Source organism: Durio zibethinus, chromosome 19 (genome assembly GCF_047325235.1).
Source record: "Durio zibethinus cultivar Kanyao isolate XHJ-2024 chromosome 19, ASM4732523v1, whole genome shotgun sequence".
Classification (NCBI taxonomy): Eukaryota; Viridiplantae; Streptophyta; class Magnoliopsida; order Malvales; family Malvaceae; genus Durio; species Durio zibethinus.
Window position 1 is genome coordinate 15,445,660 of NC_143180.1, and position 10,856 is coordinate 15,456,515.

The following is a 10,856-nucleotide window of genomic DNA, read 5'->3' on the forward strand; positions in this document are numbered from 1 at the left end:
TCAAGGTAAGACATAATTAAGGTCTTTTTGATTAAGTTGCAACATCAAATCTTTATCTTATAATTGAAAATTAACTACAAAGGCTCTTCTAGTGCATTGGTTTGGGACATGAATGGGCCAAGATTTAAAAATTTTAAGAGCTTAATTTTTTAATTTCCAGGAGGTGAGATTGGACTTGAATCATGAAAAGCAACTAATGAATACTTTAACATAACTTTTGCATTTTTTTTTATCCTTTCTTCAATTTTCTTCGGTAGGTTAATAACTTTGGCCATGACACATAAGTATGCACATTTAAGATTCTTCTGAATCCATCTTATCAGTTGTAATCATCTACATCATTGGTTTATACCCACTAGACAAATTTCACGGTCGGTGGGTAAATTAGGCCACAGGGTATGCTTCACCATGCAATTGAACTCTCAATTAGATTCATATACGAACCATTAATGATAAAATTGTCAACATGACTATAGTCGAAAGAAATCAACTCACCACCCAAAACAGAGTTCGTGGCTTTAGAGTGGTTATATTGTCAGTAACCAGCTCAAATCCTTAAGGGGCATCAACTATCTCTACAATAGTCATTACACCAAGCAAGAAAAAATGATTCAACAGATGCATGTTTCAGCTCTGAAATAGCTAAATCAGTTGGAGCCTACAAATGTGAATGGCCTAAGCATTATTACACAAGTATTAATAGATAAAGGCAAAAATAAATAAAAAAATGATAAAAAAAAAGTTTTCCATACAGAAGTCAGATGCATCAGCATAAGTAGACCATAGAATTCCATTAATAAAGGGAGATAGTCATAGTAACCATTTGCAGAATTCCCAGTGATGGTAACAAGCCACACAAACATAAACTTTGGCTCTCCCAATTGACCATGGGGGTAGGTACCTAGTTTTGCTATCTTAATTCATTGCTAGGGTAGTTCCTTGGAATTGGTTTAAATTGGAGATGCTCCTTCCTTAAATGGGAAGTGGGCTCCAACATAAATTAAAAATAAAGGATATTAAATTGTAATGATCACTTCATAAAAGGACAAGCCATTGTTCACCAAAAACATAGACCAATAAAACTAGTAGATCAGGAAATAAGTTTAGAGCCCAAGCATCCTGTATTTCATTAACTCTTGAATAAATACCAAGTCATGAGGCCACCACCAATGAACATGAGAGAAACAAGTTGAAACCTGACATAGTACTAAATAAAGCATCCAACACGCAACAGAATTTTGTGTTTTCATCCCAATTTATGAGAATGATAAATATGATGCAAACTACAAGAAGAGGGACAGTAGAAAAACACAGTCCAATCCTAAACATCTGAGAATCATTCTTACCCTATGCTCCTTACCACCCATAAACTCACAACCATCAACAATCTATTCCACTTTTATTAAAGGCTAGAAATTCTTCAAAGATAATGCCTACATATCCTATTACAAAAAGCAATGCCATAGAAATATGCATTATGAAATTAGATCAAATTAAGAAAGGCTTCTGTGCATAATACAAGAATATGCAAAATATTGGCCAAAGATGAAAAAATGATTAAAACCTACAAAGAAAGGATTGCACAAGAAATTAAAGATAAACCTGGATATTGGTAACCCATGATAGGTTAATTGCCACAGTCCTTATTAAAGCTGCTGTGAAAACACCAATAGTTTTCAACAAATTAGTCTTTGGCTGGTCAGTAACTTCAAAATCTAACGAGCTAGCTTCATCAACTTAACATAAAGGATCAGAAGGTCCAGAGGTTGAGGTCAACCCCTGTTGACATGCAAAGGTTATTTCAGTGTGTGGCAGAACCCAAAAATGAAAAAACACAGACACTGCTGTTTTGCTATGATGGTTGGTTTTTAAAGCAATTTGGAGAATGCTTTCTAAACAGCCTTTTGAGTAATCTTCCCTCATAAAGAGGATCATTACTCAGCCTCAATCCTACCAATGAAGGATGAGAAACCAAGAAGAGTCATTTGAAAAATGTTCCTACCCTTTAGGATTCAGCATTTTTTACACAATGAGGCTACTTTTAGTACTTGAACTTGCTCATTTGAGCCTCTCAGCCAAAATCTTTTATATTACACCAGATAGTGTCTCCTAATCAACCCTCATATATCTAACTAAATCAATCTGATTTATGAGCTAAACATCTGCAGAAGGTAATTTCCAATAGCAATAGCTTAAAATTCTATCAAATTATTTGACCTCCTTATTAACCAAGATAAAATCTTCAAATGTATGAACTAGCAGTACAGGCAAATGGGTACCCTTAAACTGGAGTACTTATAAGCAAGACAATAGATGACAAAAGACACAAAATGAAATCAAAAAACACTAACCCAAATCATAAATCAATGAACATGCAAATGGGTACTCGTAAAGATAAAATTTTTCATAATGGCATAGGGATGGAAAGAACAAAAACCTCAAGCTGCTTTTCATTGTTGGGTTGAACTTTTTGTTGCCGTGCAATAACTTTCGTTATGGAGTTTACCTAGACTCATAATTGTTGTTATATTATTATATTATAATATAAATCAAATTAAGAATTTTTTTTATTGAAAGAAAAAAAGAACAATACTAATTTTTTTACTTGAGATACTATAACTAATTGAAAGTATGGATCCAATCTATAACTAAAGTTATAAAGGGGATACACTCATTCTTTTTGGTTTCTAACCTTTGGTGACATGGCTAACCAGTAAGACGGGAGATTGCAAATCCCTTATTCCCCGGTTCAAATCAGGTTGTTGCTTGATCAACAAAAAACTTGGAACCCTATATTCTGTTTTGCTCATATGACTCAAAAAATTTTCTCTAGCAAAAACAAGTGCAAGAAAAGGACTCTTGATACTTTCTTGATTATAAACTTAGCAAGGTTTTGTCTTTAAAAATATTGTAAATCCTTACGTCTAGGATTCAAGGAAAAATTAGAGTAGTGAAGGGGAATCAGAAATCTTGATATGATATCCCCTCTCCTATTAATGGAGGGGCTGCTAGAAGAGTCTTCAATTAGATTGGATATCATAATGGGAGTGTCTAATTATTAACAAATGAATAGTTGTAGAAAGGTAAGTAATGAACAACAGTTACCTTTAGGAAGTTTTTCATGCTTTGAAAGCAAGGTTCAGACAACACATCATTGCAACATATGATTAATGCAACATATATGTATGCAATAATCCCCCATTCCCCAAAAGACAAAGGGAAAAAGAGGGAGGCAAAGAGGAATCTAACCCAAAATGAAGCATCACATGCATGTGTTGATCAATAATAGGTGACAGATGCTAAAAGCACCCAGACAAGTAGACAACAGAGCTTGCATAGCATTTTACACGTACAGGCCACAACCAAATAGAATAAGTCTATTGCAAATCATTGAAAAGCTTGCAAATCCTAACAAAAATGTTCACCTAATGGCTCCAGCTGCTATTTTGTGAAATAAGCATGTGAATGGAACCAATCTTTAAATTTTAGCTTTCCAACATATGCACGTGGTGTCATTTTCCGCAAACAATAAGAATGGAAATCAAATTGATATTCAATAATATCAGCATAGTGCTTCTCCACAGCTATAAATTTCTCCAGGGCCCGTCCAAAATCACCATGTCGAAAGTAACTTTCATCAGAAGCAAGTTCATACCTTCAAAAGATGGAAAACACTCAGTAGGTGTACCCAAATTATAATTAGAGACAATAACATGTGGAAGGTAATAAACAAAAACAGACCACCTACACTGCATGTCATGAAGGTTATTGTGCTGGCCCCCATCTTTCGTGAACAAAATAGCAGTTTTTCCTGCCAAAGCCACCTTCAAAAGTAGAAAAAGTTTATGAACAATACAATAATACCAAAAAAAATTTAGTGACAAATATTAACTATGACAAAAGATGGAGTGGGGAAGCCTTAGAACCTGATCAGACTGCAACATTCGCTTCACAGATTCACTATTTATATAGCGATCTGCAAGATCCATACACCTAGCTTCATCTATCAATGAAGCCACAGGTACCAAATCACCAACATGTTTCAGTATCCGACTTTGTCACCAAAGAGAAGTAAATAATATACACATAGACCCAGCTTTAAGAAAATTCCAAGAACTTCTACAAAAGATCAAGAAATAATAGCCATGTACCAAAAACCCCAAAACTTAAGAAAGGATGTCATATGCCTGCCCAATGCCCATCAAGACTTAAGATCCACAAAGAAAAACTATTATGCATTTTAAATCAATGCATATCAACTTTGCACAATTTAGTGCAAAATAATATATTCAATCAAGGTCAGTATCATAAAAAGTGATAAGTCTCTTACAAGTGAATGATAACTCCAAGGAAATATCTAGAAAGATTTTCAGGTAATGCTATGCCTTGTGAGATGCGAGACAAACCAGGCAAAAAGAATTCAAAATATAAGAAAAAAATAAAAGAATCCAACTGACAAAAATATAAAACCCAGCAGATGAAGCCATTGCAAAAATTTGCAGATTGAAGGCGAGAACAAACCTTGATAAAATATCAATTAATTACAGTTGGTGTGTGCTCTATGGCCTCATTAATTTTTGAAAGAGCAACATCATATTGTCCTCTTCTGTCATAATGCTGCATCAATAAATTCAAAGTTACTCAAATGCAAAGAAAATACCAAATATTTATAGCAAAAAAAAAAATAAAAGGCCATGGCCCATGGGGTGAGGAAACCTGATGGTTACCCACCTAAGCCAAAAAGAATAAAATCCATAAAAGTGTTGAAGGGGGCTCTTTCACTGTCCTGCGCTCAATATGAAACAAAAGCAAGAAATGACTTAGCATAATACCAAATATGTGCTTGTGTATTAGCATACAAACAAAAACATATAGAAACTTCACATGCAACCATATGGGACAACCATTATGTACTTGTTTAATAGATAACAACACATAAATGACAGAGGACTTCACCAAACAATAAGCAGTAAAAGATAAACATGCAATCAGACCACACCCAATATCTAAACATTTGGACATTGTTCTGAAAGTTTATAGTACCTCAAAGAGTAGTAAATCTAAACATTTATTTGCTTTTAAGACTTACTAAAATATTACGCAAGGATTTAAAGCATATACTACCTATCAGGGTATCTGTCGGCGGTCCTAATTGAATGCTCCAACTCAAAAATAAGTTACTCCAATATGTCTGCCTGTATAAGTGTCAACAAAGCAGGTAATCAATCCTAATGAAATCAAGCTCCAATCAGTTGCTAAGTAGTTTAGGAAAATCAATATTTAGAAACTTAATTCTATTTTTAGAATATGTAAGTAAGAAAACTTACCTTTCTAGGGTGACCGTACAAGGGAGAAAGGTCTGAAAATAAAGATGAAAACCCCCGAGGCCACAAAAAAAATATATCATTATTTCACCCAATAAACTAAAAAACACCAGTCAAACTAATACAAGGAAAAAAAATCTCATTTGGATATAAAGGTTAGAAGAGGCTTAATGTAATCAATTGCCGCTTTACGAAATTTGTTTCCTTGCAATAAATCAAGTGGCATTCTCTAAAAATTGAGAAAACAAAGTTCTAATATAAGTCCTAGAACATTCATCACACATCATAAAGGAAGTAGCATTTATTGGCAATAATGATGCACATTGTAACAACAATAATTACAATTCTCATGAATGAATACATAACAAATGTGGGTTACAGGAAGAAAACAATTTAAATACATCCTCACTGCATGAGTCAAATTCCAAAAGCTCTAGAGTTTGACACTTTATTTCAATCATGCCATAACCTGGCCCATTGTCAAAAGGTTTTTATATAGGAAAATCAGTTTAACTAAAAGAATGAGATAAAAATAGCCACTAATAAAAGAATTAGCCACCATGTCAACTCTCTAGGGGTGAAGCATATGAAAGCATAATTTTAACCACCTAGAGCTCTTACTATTCTCACATCAAGACATCAATGAAGTATTTCAGCATAATACCACAACTATCTATTTCTAGATTATTTAAGAATATCACAAGCCATCGAATGGACTGTGTCTATTGTAGAAGCACATCACTAGATTTTTGTCACATAATTTCTTATCAAGCCATCAAGAAAAACAAGATCCCTACAAAAGTATTTGTGAAAATAGCCGCCCCTCCTCTCTCTAGAAAAGAGGAGAAAGCTTGATAGCTCTACAAAAAAGCAAGGTTTTCGTTGGATTTGCATCATGTGATTCTATATAAATAAGAGAGAGAAGAAATCCAGAGTAAATATAATGAACAGAACATCCCAAGGTACCATTTGAAGCTCATTAAAAAAAAATACCAAACAAAAAATCAAATTAATATGACTAACAACTAAGACATAATAAAACAGCTTACACTAGCAATATCATTATCTACAATCTATAACGAGAATACATTTTATCATCAGAAAAAAATAAAAAAAAATCAAATCGAGCATTATTTGAAGTAAAAAAATTTAAATAAAATTAAGATGGTAGAAATCAAACCTTCAAAAGGTCTCCAAATTCCTCACACATTCCAATTTGTCCTCTACCAACTAATTCTTTACTTTGTTTGGATTGACCAATGGTCGAGAAAAATTCCTTCCCCTCAAAGGAATTAATTTCCCTCTTATCAGATCAAGAACCCTAATTTCCCAACCTAATCTTGATGCCCAATCTCAAGGAAAGTTGAATCGACTCATTACTTGCTTGATGTCGATATTATCGACAATAATCTATATTCCAAGCCGAAAGGGAATCCAAAAATGAAAAACCTAAATTTGAGAGAAAGAAAATTGAAATGATGAAAAGGATGGCTGAAGACAATGGGTTTTAAATTTAAAATGCAAAAAAATCTAACCGTTGAAACTTAACCAATTAAATTTTAAATTAAAAATTGACTTTTTTGTATTTAAAATAAATGTAGTGACTAAATGAAAAACATATTTGATGAAAATCAACTTTGCTTCTTTTATATAAATGAAAAAAAAAATGCACTTCAGAAGAAAAAAAAATACAAATAGAAAGAGCAGAGGAGCCCCATCAATTTTAAAAGAAATTTCATTTTTCTAACGAAAACAAAGTTGAGGAAGAATGGAGGATGCGAATGTTAGCAAAAGCAATTCTAAATTAAAATCTAAATTACCCCCACACCAAACTTTAACCAAAAGCCCAGCCAAGCCAAAGCTTAAAAGTTGCAAGGATGACTAGTGAGAAGGAATAGCATCATTTCTCAAAATTGGCCAGAAGAATGGTGAAAGACTGATAAATATCTGCAATTACAAAAAGACCCCTCACCAATTCACCCAAAAAAAAAAAAAAAGCTGATCATTTTATTTGGTGGTTTAGAAATTTGGACTTTTCACAAAATAAGGGGAGGACCTTCCCCTTCTCATTAGTCCCATTCCCAAAGACATGTGGTGGTGTTTATGATTCGATGGGATCAACCATCACTGCACCCCAGATCAGCTTCTAAAACATTGTTAATAACTATATTATCAAGGTGAAAATTAGCAAATTCATGAACCAAAAATTGAAATAATGAATCAATTGAGAAGAAAACCAAGTTAAATATATAAAATCTTTTTTGAAGATATTGTGTGTTCTTAGATTCTTTTTATATTATGACGTTTTTATTTTATTATTTTTTTTTGCAAAAAAAAATTTAAAAACAAGAGAAGTTATCTTATTTTTAAAAATTAATAAATTATTTATTAATAAAAAATCATTAAAGATTTGAATCTAATTATCATAAATCTAGATACTTCACATCTAAATCTTAAACTTTAATCATTTGCACCGATCTTTATTGACTTACTTGATTATAATTAGTAAAGGAAAAACTCAATAAAATGCTAAAAGAAAGAAAAAAAGGTTTAGTGACATGCTGATAAAGTTGTTCATGCAAACTAGCAAGGAGAAATATAAAATTTTTTTTTTTTAAACTTGTGGCGCGAGATCTTTTGGGGTAATTATTGGTTCAAATAATATGTAATTTAATTAAATTTTAATTTAGTCAGATTTTTTAAATTATAAATTTGAAATATTTTAAATGTTTAAATTTTTTTCATACCAATTAAATTAATAAATTAAAATTTTAAAAAATTAATCATTTAGATTCTACTTTTTCTTCGAGGTTTTTTTAAAGAATATTCCAAAGCTTAAAAATTGAGATTTCATGCTCTTCCGTAACGTTGGTTTGAGGAGATAAAATTATAAATATACTGAAACACTTCTTTTGATTTTTTATAAAATTATATACCATTAAAAATTATAATTATAATCAAATAACTTTTAATGTATTAAAAAAATTAACAAATCAAAGTATAATATGACGAAATTCAAATTTGATTAGTTAAAATTTTTTTAAAAAATCTAATAATTAACAATTACTCAAACAAAAAACATTAAGTGTTTAACAATTTAATCATCCAATTACACATAATACTTATTATTTAATATTTTTAGTTATGTTTAGTGCATAAAATAATAGATAAAACATAATAATTTTATATTATATTTGATTTATATCTAATTAATCGTCTTGGTATAAAATGATTTAATTTTTCGAAAATAAAAATAACTATTTTTTATTGACGATATTAAACTTATATATTTTATTATAACATTAAAAATTATATTAATAATTTAAATTATATAAATTTTAAAGGAAAATAATTTTGTTTAGCATCTCAACAAGATTTGGTTAACCTTTTTCAACTAATAATAAAATTTTATAATCCAATCAAAATCCACTTTTTGTTGCTAATTATCAACCTTTCCTCCATAATAAAATTCAAACAGCAAACCATAAGAGACGAGACTTAGAACAACAAAACTGGGAATTTTTTATAGCCACTCTTGTCAGCTCCGTAGCAAAATTTTCCACATTATGTAGTGTTTATAAATGGCAACTAACAAAAGGGGCGAAGTACAACATGCTCCAAAGGCAAAGATTAGCCCTAAAACAGTGTTCTTCCCATGCTGACCAGAAGATTTCATCAGCAGTACCCAAAAATTTTCTATAGCACCTCAAATTTATAAGAACCTTTTCTAAGAGTTTATGGACTGCAATACAGTCCTTGAGTTTTCACGCCAGTACTGGTCCGAGTGCCCCATTCCTGGACAAGCAAAAGAGAAAAAGCAAAAGAGAAAGAAACAATTAATCTCAAGAGTAAGTTGCAAGGCATGGAATCGACATCAAACAGCAAAAATTTTAATGTACACTAAGAGCATTACATTGGCATGACTTTATTGCATGAATCTTCAATTAACTTAACAGCCTCAAGTTTCTTGGTGTGCTCCAAGGTATATAACATTTCTGCAACTACCACTATATGCATCAAAGATTCTGGAGAACCAAAAAGTGAAAATTGCATGATTATACAACCTACCTCAAGGAACCTAAAATGCATCATGTTATGTAAAGGTCATAATACCTTCATGTTTACCAAGGAAAACTTTGTTCGCCTCACTAAGAGTTTTCTCCTGCAATTGACTGCGAAAAGAGAAAATAAAGGGATTTAATGCATCAGGGATCAAAATAATAATAGTAACAGTAATACAACAAAATTCTAGTAGGGGGAATAGCTATCATAAAGCCATTTCAAAGAGAACCTGATGGATGGACGCTCAGCTTCTAAGACACTCCAAACAAGTTTTTCAGCATCAGTTAATGGAGCAGGCATTGAGCCCAATTTATGGAAAAATTTAATCTGCATTAGATTAAATTCAAATAAGCATTGTAAAGATTACATGATCTTTGTATCTAAGAACAGAAAAGAATGCAGTTGTGCATGGCAGTGCACAAATATGGTAGGGCAGATGTTACATACCAAGCAGCGATGTGAATCTGGATTCTCAGCATCCAGCCTTAGCAGTTGCTTTACAGCCTTCAGGAAAACAAAATAAAACCAAGACAAACGTACTAATATGAGCTCATGAAATAGTAAAAGTACTACTGCAAAAAACCATTGTTCTACAACTCAAAGAAATGTCGTGCAAACTATCTAATTCACACATAAATTCATTGAGTGAGTAGAGTAATAAGAAAAGGATGTTTGGTTAAAAGGTACAGTTTCTTTATTTCAAGAACATATCCACAGGCAGCAAGTGAAAAAAGAGAGGAGAAAACAAGAGAAGGGGCTTCCTCACAAACCACTAGCTGACAGTTAAATATCAGTTCTAGTTGACCAAACACAAAAAGAACAAGAAACACATCTCATGTTCAATTCTTGGAAAATGTAATACCTGAAAGGCAAGCAAAGTCTTCTGCTTTCTCATATTTACTTCAAAAGAAAGTAAGTGCGTCTCCAAAGAATCAGTAATAGTTAATAATTTGTGGGAGAGCATTTGAACTTCAGACCTCCTACCAGGGCAAGAGGAGTTATTGCAATTAAGGTATGTGTAAAGCCACAAAAAAAAAAAAAAAAAACTGCTTTATAATATAACATAATTGGCTTATTAATAGCATTTGTTTCTGTATGGTAAGGATAGACATGTATCCACAGTTGAAAATTCGTTAATGGTACATTTTCCTATATATTATGCATTTGGTCCATCAGGTATATAAAACAAAGAGACGAGGCACAAGGATTGTCTTACATAGCATTTTGATACATAATACTAATTTAATCACATACATATCAATTAGATCAACAAATGAATCAATAACAGCCTCTTATTTGAACTCTAAAATTCTCTTTTGTATTCCTATACAAATGAAATTGAAAAACAGATTGATTAACATTATTTGAAAAAATCATAAAGTTCATAACGAACTTAAAATCATTGTGCATATCAAAATGACTAGTATTATTATTATTGATTATTAAAATTCACATTCAAAAAGAAGAGAG

General features: G+C 31.7%; 1 protein-coding gene and 1 long non-coding RNA gene across 4 annotated transcripts; both read right to left on the reverse strand.

Annotated features, from left to right (window-relative positions):
* Positions 1 to 4,211: 4,211 nt before the first annotated feature.
* On the reverse strand, positions 4,212 to 5,235 carry LOC149513451 (uncharacterized). The gene is made up of 3 exons (XR_016330220.1): positions 5,125 to 5,235; positions 4,732 to 4,786; positions 4,212 to 4,617 (listed from the first exon to the last, which is right to left on the reverse strand). It is a non-coding gene; the product is annotated as an uncharacterized LOC149513451 (long non-coding RNA).
* A 3,838-nt stretch (positions 5,236 to 9,073) lies between these two features.
* Positions 9,074 to 10,603, reverse strand: LOC111309909 (N-terminal acetyltransferase A complex auxiliary subunit NAA15-like). Of its 3 annotated transcripts, none has more exons than XM_089749015.1 (6): positions 10,249 to 10,603; positions 9,834 to 9,890; positions 9,616 to 9,713; positions 9,438 to 9,496; positions 9,238 to 9,319; positions 9,074 to 9,119 (listed from the first exon to the last, which is right to left on the reverse strand). In XM_089749015.1, exons 1-6 carry the CDS (start codon positions 10,348 to 10,350, stop codon positions 9,089 to 9,091), a joined length of 429 nt encoding a protein of 142 aa, XP_089605141.1. In that variant the 5' UTR covers positions 10,351 to 10,603; the 3' UTR covers positions 9,074 to 9,088. The 3 variants fall into 3 exon arrangements, with proteins under 3 accessions (XP_089605141.1, XP_022764661.2, XP_022764660.2); XM_022908926.2 differs by having other exon boundaries at positions 9,238 to 9,325; XM_022908925.2 differs by having other exon boundaries at positions 9,238 to 9,349; positions 10,249 to 10,601.
* Positions 10,604 to 10,856: the final 253 nt, after the last annotated feature.